The sequence below is a fragment of the Brienomyrus brachyistius genome, chromosome 8, assembly GCF_023856365.1.
Source record: "Brienomyrus brachyistius isolate T26 chromosome 8, BBRACH_0.4, whole genome shotgun sequence".
Classification (NCBI taxonomy): domain Eukaryota; kingdom Metazoa; phylum Chordata; class Actinopteri; order Osteoglossiformes; family Mormyridae; genus Brienomyrus; species Brienomyrus brachyistius.
Genome location: NC_064540.1, coordinates 22,156,528 through 22,170,765, shown reverse-complemented (window position 1 = coordinate 22,170,765; position 14,238 = coordinate 22,156,528). Strand labels below are relative to the sequence as shown.

General features: G+C 44.0%; 2 protein-coding genes across 7 annotated transcripts in view; both read left to right on the top strand.

The window, feature by feature from the left end:
• The first annotated feature begins 2,878 nt into the window (after window positions 1-2,878).
• rpl22 (ribosomal protein L22) lies at window positions 2,879-12,171 on the top strand. Its single transcript, XM_049022897.1, has 4 exons — window positions 2,879-2,965; window positions 3,727-3,831; window positions 4,085-4,209; window positions 11,975-12,171. The coding sequence occupies exons 1-4, from the start codon at window positions 2,954-2,956 to the stop codon at window positions 12,117-12,119; spliced, it is 387 nt and encodes a 128-aa protein (XP_048878854.1). The 5' UTR covers window positions 2,879-2,953; the 3' UTR covers window positions 12,120-12,171.
• A 149-nt stretch (window positions 12,172-12,320) lies between these two features.
• chd5 (chromodomain helicase DNA binding protein 5) overlaps window positions 12,321-14,238 on the top strand; it is a 32,365-nt gene continuing 30,447 nt past the window's right edge. For 3 of the 6 annotated variants that reach the window (XR_007399329.1, XM_049022892.1, XM_049022891.1), the window contains exons 1-2: window positions 12,321-13,809; window positions 14,074-14,158. Coding sequence is in view for 5 of the 6 variants with exons in the window: in XM_049022892.1 (XP_048878849.1) it covers window positions 13,762-13,809; window positions 14,074-14,158 (133 nt within the window). In the remaining variant the exon portion in view is untranslated. The other 3 variants (XM_049022895.1, XM_049022893.1, XM_049022894.1) reach the window with 3 other exon arrangements.

The window sequence follows — 14,238 nt, the reverse complement described above, 5'->3', positions numbered from 1 at the left end:
TATTTATTGTAATTCTATATGAAATGCACAATAAAAATAAAGGATTCAATTCACTTAAATGTCCTGTCCTCTTTCTTTTTAATCCTGAAGGATCAACCATATCCGGCAAGGGAGGTCATCTGAAGCAATGGCGCACTGGGCCAGCTTCCGATCCGCAGAACAGGTCCGCTTGTACAGGATCTGTTCCCGTCCTGCTGGTAACCTGCCCTGGACAGCAGGGTGCAGGATGTGATGGCAGCACAACACGAGGTCTGTCAGGATGTGGGAGAAAATTGAACGTGCATGAATCTCAATCGACACAAAGACTAACGTCCTGCGTCAAGGTCCAGCACAATCGCAGCTTGAACACTGTTCACCACATTCTACCTTTTCATGCATTTCGTTTTTATTTCCATCTCCTGTTCCATCCTCACTTGTCATCACCTGCTCCATGTCTGTTCATGGACTCTCCGGAGTAGCCATCGCCTCGTCTATCCTCATCCCTTTCTCCGTCTCTGCACGTGGCCCTGCTCCAATTTCACCTGGAATTCCAGCCATGGTTCGTCCCACCCCTGTGTAACTGGTTCCAGTTCAACCTACAGCCCCCTTGTCTCAGTTAGCTATGGGTCCAAAATCCCTGTTCATGTGCAGTGTTATAGCCAAAAAATGCATAATTACCTGCTGTACTCTTACTGCCTGTCCAACTGCCATCTCAGGTCTCTTGACAAAAGATACTGGCTCTATTACTATTATAAAAAAATTGAATATCAGTACTTGAGTGTAGCTCACAGCTATAACCAGCAATGGAGGAAAAGCTCTCTGTCTGCATGGTGATGACAAGGGTACCCCCACCACCAAGACGTGCAGACCCTTCAAAGGTGAGATGATCTTTCCAGAAAATATCATGGATTATCCCTGGGGTCCTGGAGCTGGCTGTCGAGATGGACTGCCTGTCAGATGTGAACAGCGACACCTTCACTGTAAATAGTTAGGCTTGTCTTTTCATTTTCTATTGTAGTTCTGTTAAATATTAATTATTTAGCATTAGATTCCCGTGTGTTTCTGTATTTCAAAACAAAACATTGTATATTTCAAAACAAAAAGGATGTCAAATGAATAAAACATTAACTAATTAAACTCTTAAAATAAATGCTGTGCTTTGCAGTGGAAACCGCCCAGGTTTCAGCAGATCGCAAGTGCAATGCACAAAAAAATCACTTACATAAAGGCATTTCCTGAGAAGCTGGGGCCACAAAGCGGGGGACATTTTTTAGTAAGAAGTCCAAATTGCATGACCATTCTGCTACTAATACACATCTTAAACTGATTTTTTTTTGTATACATACTTCCTTCTTAGGGGCGGCATGGTGATGCAGTGGTTAGCACTGTTGCCTCACACCTGTGGGACCTGGGTTCGAGTCTCCACCTGAGTTACATGTGTGTGAAGTTTGCATGTTCTCCCCATGTCGTTGTGGGGTTTCCCGCGGGTGCTCCCGTATCCCACCGCAGTCGAAAGACATGCTGAGGCTAATTGGAGTTACTAAATTGCCCGTAGGTGTGCATGTGAGTGTGAATGGTGTGTGAGTGTGCCCTGCAATGGGCTGGCCCCCCATCCTGGGTTGTTCCCTGCCTCGTGCCCATTGCTTCTGGGCAGGGACGGATTACGGACCGGGCCAGTGGGGCAGCTGCCCAGGGGCCTTGGGGTGCAGGGGGCCCATGGGGCCCCTAGCCCAAAACAATTTGCAACACTTATCAACAATGTATTTTCGTTTGTCTATTTTAGAGGGCCTACATTCTTTGATCCTCTGCCTACAAGGGCCCCTGACCCTGTAGGGAGGGCGTTTGGCTGCCAAGGGCCCTTGAATTGTGATGGTTGTGGTGGTGGTGCTGGTGGTGGTGGTGGGGGGGGGGCCTCGCTAACGTTTTGCCCAGGGGCCCACACAACCCATAATCCGTCCCTGCTTCCGGGATAGGCTCCGGATCCCCCGCGACCCAGTAGGATAAGTGGTTTGGAAAATGGATGGATGGATATTCTTATGGCATAGAAGCTCATAGAAGCTCATGTCCCCCCCCCCGTGACCCAGAAGGATAAGCAGGTTATAAAATGGATGGATGGATACTTCCTTCTTGCACTATTGTTTCATCTGCACTATTTCTTCGCTGCTGTTGTTGTTGTTGTGGAACTTGTTTCACAGACCTGCACTTGCAAAATGTCAAGTCATTTGATGTGGTAACGTTACATCTGTGATAATACTTGCTATGGAAAGGATTCAGTTATCAAAAGCCTAAATGCACAGACCGCTCGACTTTTGTCATATTATTAAGAATGAAGTGAGGAGCAATCACAAAAAATATAAATAAATGCAAACCTTATGTTACTTTATTAACAAAAAGCTTAATTATACGTGTTAACAGAAAAACTTTTCATCTTCAGAGGCCTTCCCCTATGTCTAATGTCTGTCTATGGCTAAGAAAACTGTACAATATCTGAACTAGAATAACGATCGAGCTTTACCCTTAGACGTCATCGGATGGCTGTAGTATCGCTACTCCTTTGGGGACAGCCCAACTTTGGTCACCTGGTTGGCGTGAGATTTTCAATTTGAGAAAAGTCTGCACACACATTTATGTATGTAAGAGTTGTATTACCTTGTACAGTAAATAGCCTGCAGGGCTTGCAAACCACCCTAATGGTTTTGATGTAGCTAATTTTAGATTTATAATATAATAATATAGATTAGCCGTAAGGATATTTTCAGCACGGCGCTTAATAATGGGGGAAAAAAATCACGATATTGACAAAGCCAATATTACAATAACAACGCATCAGAATGAATATAACACCGCCACTCAATCAAACTATATTAATCAAATCCAAGGTGAGCGATTACATCGATGACCTCGGCACTCGATTCGGTAAGGCATCGCTAACGCGCATGCTCCGTAGTATCCCTCTCTCTTCTGTCTGTTCATCATGGCTCCGGTGGTGAGTTGAATTGTTTTTCGGAAAACGCTGTTGTATTTTGTTAATTTTCCATGAATACGGGCTCCAGAAGATACTGGAACCGCTTAGCATACCGTAGATCATGGGTTCGGATTTAGTTCCGTGTTTGGATCGCGAGTCGTGTGTATTTATGCGTGTTTCTGTCCTAGTGAGGCCTGCTTTTCGTAAACCACATGGTCAGAATATGTGGTGTACATGTATTCGCTACTCCCCGAATTTTCGTTTGTCTCATGAATGTTTAACTAAACTCGAAAGTGTTTGAATTGGTCTGGAATTGGGCGATTTGGGGCAAGTCAGGTTTCACACCGGTGGGGTTCAACCAGCCCCGGCTGCGTTGTTATGCGTTGTTCTGCTTAATGACGAAGCACCGCTTATGTCCCGATTTTTGACGTTCCTTATGTACAGTAAGCATTTCTTACTGCTGTTATTAGTGGAGATGGAGAGACATGTATGAGTAACAATGTATGAGTAGCAACGAATTATCCTTCAGTGGCCGCGCTATTAAGTACATCTGTGATAATAGTTTTTTGTATTGTGATGTGGATTTTGTATTTTCTATTATGGTGGTCTATGTGTGCTGTATAAGGTAGGAATTTGCTTTCAGTCCCCTTGTGGCAGTTTTCGACTGAAACAGTCAGATGTATAGGTTGCATCTGTTTTACGTGTCTTGTGGTCAGACGCAACCGCAAGTGCGCTCCATCGCGTCAACATGACTGATTCGTTTCCATTTTTTATCTCTTTAGAAAAAACAGAGTGCCAAGGGTGGCAAGAAGAAGAAACAGGTCCTTAAATTCACCTTAGACTGCACACATCCAGTGGAGGATGGTATTATGGATGCTGCTAACTTTGTACGTATGAAGTCCGTTTGACTATCTGTGTAGCTGCTGGTTGATTGTCTTTATGAATGTAGAAAATACGTTTGTATGGATGGGTATAACATCCTGTTCCATGTGCAGATGTTCTGTCTTGTGTTTATTATTATTTATTAGAACAGTTACAGTGTGTAGATGCCACAGGAGAGCAGGATGGCATATTTTTGATGGTTTGTGGTAGAGCCGTGAGTGACTTCCAGGCGGCTGTGCCCTATTCATCTTGCTGTAGGAGCAGTTTCTACAGGAGCGCATTAAGGTGAACGGGAAGGCAGGGAACCTCGGCGGGGGCGTGGTCACCATTGAGAGGAGCAAGAGCAAGATCTGTGTGACCTCTGAGGTACCATTCTCAAAAAGGTAAGGCTGTTTTTGATTGCTGCTGGATTTTTTTGTTCACACCACTGCAGGACACTCAGCAATCCCTTATAAGCCCCTTAGATTTGGTTCTGTGTTTGGATCTTGAGTCGTGTGTTTATGAGTGTTTCTGGAATGGCGAGTCCTGCACTCCACAAACAACATGGTCAGAGAAAGTGCAGTGCAAGTGATTGACGTCATTTCCTGATGGTCTGTATGTCAGTCCCTTTAATTCTAATGCAGTGTTCCCCAAGTCCGGTCCTCGGCGACCCACAGACGGTCCATGTTTTTGCTCCCTCCCAGCTCCCTGCCAGTCAGTCGACGTTTTTGCTGCTACCAGGAGCTGGGAAGGGAGCAAAAACGTACACTGACTGCAGGTTCCTGAGGACCTTGATTGGAAAACACTGTTCCTGATGCATAACATATTGCGTCACCTACATGTTTCCTTTTATGAACCCCCCCCCCCCCCCCCCCCCACCACCCCAACAAACTAAATTAAACATAATTGATTTTTAAAAAGCACCAGCGCCTTCATTACTCCTCAATATGTGGGACAGAAGACAGGGAATATCACATGAGGGTCCGGTAAAAGGAGCAGAATCCTTAGTTGTGTGGGAGCATTTCACATTAAAAGCGAAGTAAAATGCAGTTGCCTGTCCATACTGCGAAGCAGAACTTAAATATCACAACAGCATGACTGCGACGTGACATACTTCGCCTTAAGTCGGCATCCAGGCTTGACGGAGTCACCCAATAATGTGAAGTTAGCCGTAGATAAACTATGCACCATTTAGCCTGCTGGAGTTACCTACCCTACCTTTGCCATCCCTTTGACTTAAATAAGCTTAATTTACTTTTTACGGTTCCTCTCTCTTAAGATAATCACCGTCAAAATGGTTTGATCCGATGCTTCACTGCATCATCTTACATAGGGCTGAACGATTTATCGAGTATTGAGGGGTTTTGTTTTTATGGGGTACAAGCAGCGTTAGCTGTGGATCCCTTTGTTTTTTTACTTATTGGTTCTTTTATTGGTTTATTTTACTCGAAACAATTATCACAAAAGCTGTGTTATGTTCAGGGATGCACATAACTGGTATGAAGATACACGTTCACATTTAAAAGCAATACCTGGGCCTGTCAAATGTTCTAATGGTGCAAATGTGTGCTTATTTTATGTGGATTTGCACTGATATGACAAGAAATTATTGTGCAGTTTAACCTTTATGTGTTAATTTGTACTTATTGTTTTTCTTTATACTGCAAATTTTTGGAGGGGGGCTTTTCAGTTTTAAATCACTCGGACTCGTAACAGCGCGAAGGTGATTAATATTCCAATATCGTTCCGTTCTGTAGCGATAGCCTTCACCCTCACACCTTCTTGAATGAAGTTCGTTTGGCTGTGCTGTTGTTTGCCCCTCACTCTCCTCTTCACTGCTGACACTGTGCTGACCCAGCAGTGCAAAACGTGCTCAGTGCTCCGACCTTGGCTCGCTGTAATATGGAAATCAGAGAAAGTGTAATATTTTTTACGAAGACCTGTGAAGGCGTGGTGATGATTTACTACAAAAACCATATGAAAGAATTAGGAATCCCAATAAACGTTGAAACGTACATGTCAGGCACTGAAGAAAACTCCGGAAAGCATACCAAGATGTAACTAGTTAAGACATTACAGAAGTGCTCAACAGATCGCCTCGTTCACATTTAACTAAAGAAATACAGTAATGTTCAAAAGTCTTAAATGTTTAATGCTATTTATCTGGGCAGTAAGTGCACATTTTCTTAGAACAAAAAATATAATTTAACATAAGAACATATGGAAATTACGAGTAACACAATAAAAACTAGTAAAAATGTCTTTTGTTCTCCAAAAAGTTACTGATATCTACTTGGATGGCTAGATGAACACCGCTTCAGTTCCCAAACTTCTCCTCAGTGGCACCCGAACCATTCTATGTATTTATTAAATTTCACCACCAGCTCGCTTAATTAACTTAATTAGTTAAAAAAGTGAACGAGATATTGAATAGATATATGAGGTGGGCCAGAGGTCAGGTAAAAAAAATACACGGGTGTGTTGTATGGTTGCTGGAAATAACAGGGTTATGTTAGCAGAGGTTTCGAAATGGCTAAGCTGACACGCTTTGCCAGGTGTAACAGCATAGTTTTACACCAACAAGACCGTTATTTAAACAATTTTTTTTGGGCTGCCTAAGACTTTTGTACAGTACTGTATTTAAATGAAAAAGAATATTAACCCATAAATAAATTATTTATCTTCACAAACGTAGTATTGTAATATTTTTAGATATGAAAATGTGAATGCGTCTCGTTCTAGGAAAAGTCACGTTATCAAAGAGTCGCATGTGGCCACTGCGAACCGCAGGTTACGAGCTCCCGAACACCGTTTGTGTGTGTATACATCCTGTGATGGTTGCTGCGTCGTGCTCATTGCTTCAGAATATGTTATATACACAATGTCCCCACTATGTGATAAAAACCTGTTATTTTGTTATGGGGGCCATTGTTTTCAGTCCCCATAAGGGGGAATTCAGTTTTATGAACATCTACGACTGCAATCAAAAAGCTAAAAATGCCAAAAGTATTGTATTTTATTTGGTTATTTGTGTTTATAGTTAGGGCTGTGGAGGGGTTAGGGTCGTCATTGTCTGGGTTAGGGTTTTACCTATAGTAATGAATGGAGAGTCCCCACAAAGATATGAGTACAGGTCTGTGGGTGTGTTACATTATGGGTGTCACGGTACACAAAATGTATGCTGTGATCCCCTGTTGTGAGTTTGCGGTTTGGTGCAATTTTGGTAGAGTAGGAAAAACAACTTGTTTTGAAATGATTAAAACTGCAAACACAATTAGGAACCGTTGTGAACCAAAGATAATGTCTGTCTGTGTCTGAATAACGTTAGACGTGTATTTGCACATTATATACATACATACATTTTAAAAACATCGTAACAATGATGAACTAAATCGTGCGCTTCGAATTTTGTTCACCTGTATCGATAAACTGTGGTGATTATTTTTTTTAAGCCCGGTCTGAATTTCCTGCTGATGGTGCCTTAATTGCCACTGGGAGACTGACTTGCAGAGGCTGTTGCTGCCTTGCTCTGATTTCATCAGCTACTCTCTCTAGGCCGTTGTAGTCAATTGGTAGATTGCTTGATTAATATAATTGATACTGACAGCCTAAGCTAATATTGCATCATTTTCAGGTCATGGTTGTGAATTAACTCTTAGCAGGTCTTTGGCTTTCACCTAATTTTGTTGCAGTGGCAATTAATATTTGGCAAATTGTATTTTATGCCATAATTCTTCTGCCTCGTACAAGTTTTCTGTTTAAAATATATTTATTTTGGTATTTGTGTGTGTATAATTTAGAATTTTTTTTATGGTTTGGTCCCAAGATGATTAGCTCAACTCATGTCCACAAAATTTACATTTGGTTTCTTGGTAATAGATTTATTTTTATACAGTATAACCAAAAAAATGCACCCATGCCTACATTTTTCAGCAATACTTGTTTTTAAAGAGGCTGTGTCATCAAGTTTGGAGACTATGTATGAATTTCAGAGATGACGTGTCAGGCACAGATTCACTTAGAAACAAAATGCATCCACGTGGAAATGCTGTGATGAATTGCAGCCAGTATTGATGCACCAGTGTGTCAGACTCAAGCCGGTGTTTTTTGACTCATAGCGTCCTTGTTTGCCAGTCTGCAGCTGCAACGCTCTGAAATGTTGCCGTTCCGTTTTTACTTTCCCTCTGACGTTGGCGTCCATGGTTGCCTGGAAATGAAAACCGGTTAAAAACGTCATATTGAGACGGTTTGCGGTTAAAGGTTTTGGGTGGCAAAGCTCTGTACTTTTCATGTTGCACTTGGTCCCTTCCAGGCCTCCTTTTTGAGGAGGTTCCTATGTCACTTATGTTGTTGTTACAGTGTGTAGTAGTTAATTAACCTGGTGTGTAAGTAAATTTGTTACAGTCTCAGCCATTATAGTAAGGTATATTGCCGTGGCAGTTGGTTGTCTCGGTGTTGCTTGGACCTGCGGGTGGATGCATCTATTCTTCCTTATTTTTTTCCCCCCATCACCACTTGTCACTTTGGTGAAACAGGTCATGTGTTACTCTTCGTTAGCATGTGTGAAAATGGGACTATTCGGTTCGATCTACCAGTCCCACTGCATGTGCATGGTGGCGTGGATCCGATCAGGGACACTAAATGCTATTGGCGGTTGCCCAGGGTGACGGCTTCAGACGCCCGATGCTCATAGCCGGTTCTGTTTGGTGCCGGATAAGTACTCGTGCCCCGTGATGCCAGCATAAATCCCCTAAGCGATGTAGGACACTAGCTTCTGAAGGGACGTCAACCTCACTTAGGTCGACTTTTGGGTTTTATATTGCCTCAAGTCAGTTGATAATTTGCCGGTTAAGGATCTGAATATCACCCTTTTACGGATTTAATTAAATCTCTTTTTACGTTGTTTTGCAATTTCCCCGTTTGATATCGAAATGCTTTGCCACATCTAAAATTTAAAGTTACAAAGACTCGTCCAAAAAAAACACGTTTTTTCCATCCTCTGTTCCTTTTGGAGCTGCAGGCCGTTAATTTGGTAAATAATTAACCGTAGTGGTTCTGGGTGCTGTAATTGAGGTTTTGTTAATTAGCGTGACTGATAGAATCAGGTGTGCAGGTAGTGGCAGCGCTGAACCGCGCACTGGTTGGTGTTTGGGGGTGGCTGCTCTGTTGTCCCCCTGGTATCAGCGCTGGAGCGCAGCATCTCGGCCTGTCTGTTAGCTTCAGAATGGTTTGCTGCTGCCTGCCCATCTCTGAGTCCTGCTAAAACGAAGAAAACACATCAGTCTGCTGTGACCCTGACTGACGTTTTGCTCTGTGCTGTCTATCTTCTGCACCGTCGGACATACCGTATAACCCGAGGGTTGCCTGTTCCTATCCTTGTAAGCGGTTCTTGCTTTTATTACCCGTGTGATTCGAATTTGCGTCTGTAAAAATATATCTTACTGTTTTAAGGCGGAGGAACTTTACAGGCAGCTGACTGCAAAACAGAAAAACGGCTGATAGTGGACATTGACGCTAGTGCGGATTGACATGGGTGAAGCGTGTTGGGTTACCTGGCGAAAAAGGTAATAATGGCCAACTTGTGTAAAATGTGTCAAAAGCTCTGTGCATTTGCACATACCCAATGCTTCTTGCTCATTTTTGGTACCGGCGTGCTTACATCCACCTGTCTTCCTATTGGCTGTGAGGCTTTCTGCTTGGGCGCCAATGCAGCAAATCAGAAACAAGCAGCTCTCTGTGTCCAATAAACTGCCTTTCCCTTGGGCTATAGGTCACTAAAACTCCACTGTCAGTCTCAACTGTATTTACTCGGGAAGCAGCAGATGGGGAAAGGCAGAAATATCCTTTAATGCAAGTCGCAGTCACCTGTGATACCCTGTCAGATTAATACCGTTCATTTAGCAATGTGCCTCGCTGTGTAAATTTCACCTGATGGGATTTAATGCTTATCTGGATCTGGGTATAGCAGCATGCGTACAAAGTGAGAGCTGTACTCATTTGGCTGTCGTGTTTAAAGGTAGCTTAAGTTGGGCTAAGCTGTGGGGGGCATTATAGTGCGGGATTTAAGATCCATCATGTCAAATGTAAAGCCTTTGGGTTTTTTTTGTGGTGGAGGGGTAACAGTGCATAAAAATGCACTTGTGCCACCTTTAGGGAGTCAGGGAGTGTCCTCTGTGACCCGTGGTTTGAAAAAAGTGTTTTGTTTTTGCTCTCTGTTTTTCAGCAGGCTAACACGACCAACCGGGCGGTAGCTGTGCTATCAGGCACGGCATTTTTAAGTCAATGTTTTTTTTTTTGGGGGGGGGGGGGGATCTATGGCTTTTTGGGAATTGTTGTCCATCCCCATTTGTAAAATCTTTCTGCACTTTTTTCTTCTTTGCCTTGAAAAGTGTTCGACTCGCATGACGTCAGTTTCCGACTTGAAGACGTTGGTTTTGTCCTTGCATCTGAAATTACTGTCTTCAGCTGGTGCTTCACCGTTTCCTGTCACCTTCATGGTGCCGCTGCCTTTTAGTGAGGAGAGTGGAAGGATATCTGCACTCTGATTGGTTGATAAAGGTGTCACTTATTACTGCTTGTGTGTGCTGACTGTGAAGGCGGGTCTGGAAAATGTCTTTATTCTTCCTCATCTCTCAGCCACCCTGATTGACAACTTCAAGAGCTGAACTCGAAAGATGTGACTGGTCTTTTAGCCCCCAATATCATTGCTTATTCTGTATGTGGTATAAATCCGTATTTGCTAATGTTTCATAAAGAAAGTCTTATTGGATCTAGTGCATATATTTATTTCTCAAAACGTCATTATGCAGCTTCTGTGAAAGTTCCAGGTCTGCATCTGAGCTCTCTGTGTTAGTTCTGCGAAACAGTCCCTATGGAGCCCATTTGGTTCCCTGAGCAAACTGGTAGGTTATGAGGCGCCGTCCGACTGAAGTTCTGAGAGCTTGGGTTTATGTGACGGGTGGGATTAGCTCTTGCTTTGTAGGGCTGTTAAATGAGTGTGTTCTCAAGATGGGTGGAGTGCAGAGCACGGCGATCCCTGTTTCCCCCCAATCCGATGATCTGCAGACCTCTAGCTGCATAGCCCTGTGGATGTAGCTCTGGCATAAAGGTCCACCTCTGCCTCGGTGCCAGCCTGAATCGGGTTGTGTGGTTGTGGGCGACCCGTAACTCCTCCACAGCACTGTACCTGGCGGCAGCAGGAGAGGCACCACCGCCCTAATGAGAGCACCGTGAAGCTTCAGGCAGACAGCATTACACTGTTGGAATTGGGGTTCACTACACACACAGTTTACAGATCTGTCGTGCCTCTCGTAAAACCACAAAGTTTCTCGGTTTCCCACATCTCAACACAATGAAACAACGAAATGCAACAGTCCTTCATATTTGATGCGTAGGTCACAATGCGTTCAACCATATTATAAAGATGAGAAACTCCCATTTGCAATACAGCAAAATGATACAGGATCACCATGTCTTTGTCGTAAATATCTTTCTACGGGGTTGAAGAGCAGACTCTGTCCGGTGGGGTACTGGAGTGCCCCAATGACAGTGGGCATGCAGCAACCCAGAATGGCACTGGTGTCGCCGAGCGAAAACGGGCAGAGCGCCCAGCAATCTTCCTCTCTCCCAAACCTGGTCCTATACACTTCAGAGAATCAGCTGTATTATGCCTGTCACAGATTTTCCCTGCGCTAGTTGACTGGAACCCATAACTTCAAACATATGGAATTTAATCTTGCCATTGTCTACCATTGTTTCACATGCACCGAAACCTGTAACCCACCTGCCTTTGCTTCTGAGAGGTTTACTTGCACAAAAATGTTCTGAAGGCAGAAGGGAAAAAAATATTGGTTCAGCGAGATGACCAATCAGATTCTTGAGGAGGCAGGGCCATGAAATCTGATTGGCTGATTGGTCGTGTGAGTTAAACTCCCATGAGCCCTGATTTCACCATCCTAAGCCGGTGATTGGTCAGCATTTTGGTTGACGTCTAAATGTCTGAATCTATGTTGTTCAGGGTGTCACTGCTGCAGATATCCAGACCTCTGCTTCCTTGCTTTAAGACCTGACTAGTGTGATGTTGGGTTTAGAGAAAGTGGGAAGGAGACTTTTCTTTCTCTGATGACTTTGGGCCTGGGCTGGTGTCAAGAAAGTATTTTTATTTTTCAGGTACCTGAAGTACCTGACAAAGAAGTATCTGAAGAAGAACAACTTAAGAGACTGGCTCCGTGTGGTGGCCAACACCAAGGAGAGCTATGAGCTGCGCTACTTCCAAATCAACCAGGATGAAGAGGAGGAGGAAGATGAGGACTGAACCTTCTGTGTTTTTTCCTGATTTTGTATATTGAATAAAAAAACTATAGTCATCCTTGCTTTGGTTTTTGCTTTGAGGCTTCTGTGAGAAATGAATGTAAAACTTTAGATCTGTCTGTTCATGTCTTCACCTTCATGTAGGCGGCACTGTGGACTGGTTGTTAACTGGACAGAAGATCCCAACGAGCTTAGTGGAGCACCCTGGCCGCTTGATTTGGTTGTCTCGTGTGTTAAAGTACCCCTGTTGACAAGCCAACTAGTCTGGATCATTATTGTATTTTACTGAGATAAAACCTGTCAGAGAAACGATACCCTGAAAAATGTTAGTTTCTAACATTGATTAAATCTACGTGTAAATTGGAATAATTTCTCATTAGGGTTCTGTTTCATTAGTGCTTAATTTGCGGGTGTTTTCTGTGTATACACGTTTTATTTGTAGACCAATGTTAAGCCATCATCAAAAAATATTTTGGTAATAGTCCAGAAACATACTCAGTCATTGTGGTTTGCCTGTCACTTTTATGAGATTTTAAATCTTTCACACGGAGATATCAGCGCTGCTCCCTCTTAGTGTGGCAACGATAGTGCAAGGCTCCAGGGATGTTAAAACACGGAGAACTGAATGGGCCGGAATGATTGACGTCGCAGGGGGGCGGGGCGTGGGGAGGGGGCGCAGCCGTGCAGCCTCCCCGCGCGCTCTCACCGGCGCTGCAAACTTGCTCGTGTGATGCCGGATCCACCGGTGTGTCCTTGTGCGACACAGAAACAAAAACATCCGATGGCGGTACCTCCCATTACTATTTTTCATTTTTGCAGCATCTGTAACCTTGACAACCGCAAAATCCACCCAGGGCGCTCAGTCCGTATTGTGCATAGCAACCTTCCTAGAGGATGGACCGGCTGGTTTTGTAGCGTCTTGTTTTTATTTATTTGACACCCCCCCCCCCCCATACACACATACACACACACACACGAAGTGCGCAGTTTTTACATACACGACGACATGATGTTTTCCAGTGCACGAACAGTTAAATGTTCCCCTAACGCAGATACTTCTGCATTTGATGAAGATGCCGCGTCCGCCTCACACCTGTGTCTTTAAAACTCTTGTTTCACCCCCCCCTGATCGCGGTCGCAAAGATGCTGTGACAAAGCGCCTTACTGGAATTATTTGTTAAGAGTCTCTTTTTGTTCCTGTGATCAGATTTATGTTTGAAGAAGTGCGAGCATTTAGCAGGTCTTTCGTTTGGTTTTGGGTCACTTCCCAGGTATCTCACTAACTAGGCTGCCTTGTTGGCTGGTGTGCCCTTAGGTGGAACAGCCAGCACGCAGTTCTAATGCGTTTGATCCGCCACATGCAGAGGAGACACGGGCTTTCTCCTGCAGGAACTGGCAGTGGCACAAAAGAGATCTGCCGTCCGTATTTATTCGCGGGGGTAAATGCAGAGCAATCAGGATTTTGTGAAGTTCTTCGCCGTATCCTGGCGTAACCTCGCATTGTGCGGACTTTGAAGGCGAAACAGGGGAGAGGGGAAGCCAGAAATAGCCGCTCCTGTCACGGACACTTGCAGCACAGCGCACGACTAGTAAAACTGGTAACCAGGAGGGCATGACTAACTAGTTGTGTTGGGAGGGGAAAAATTATGGGATGTATCGCCATGGCAACAGACCAGACGTCACAATCTGGGCATGTGTGTTCCATTTTTGTCTCTTTTTTATTTTCAGACTGGAGGATTTGGACAGAGAAGAGGGAGAGGGGAAAGAGAATTTTTTTGCTCCTTAAAAAAAGAGGGCAGCCATCTTTCTTGGAACAAAAAATAAATAAATAAAATAAAAGGGTCTTCGTCAGTGCTGAGCGGATTTCGTTTTGTGTAGACGTTTCCAAAGTGCGTTGGGGTTAAGTTTGCAGTGTACTTTGCACTATAGCTGGAGTGTGATTTTTTTTGTGTGTGAAGGTGCCGTATGCGGTAAAGATGCCGGGGTCGCTAAGTAATGAAGACGAGGGTCAAGACGACATGGATTTTGAAGACGAAATGCCAGGTGAGAGCGTTAAAGTGGATGGGATTTCTGTAGTTCGGATGTGCACCGTACTGCCAAGTACGCTTCTCCGAATGCGGGGG

Bases quoted from the DNA above. Each gene is read 5' to 3' on its own strand.
- rpl22 (XM_049022897.1), top strand. The intron at 3,832-4,084 runs GTACGTATGAAG...ATCTTGCTGTAG, and splicing joins TTATGGATGCTGCTAACTTT to GAGCAGTTTCTACAGGAGCG. The intron at 4,210-11,974 runs GTAAGGCTGTTT...TTTATTTTTCAG, and splicing joins GAGGTACCATTCTCAAAAAG to GTACCTGAAGTACCTGACAA.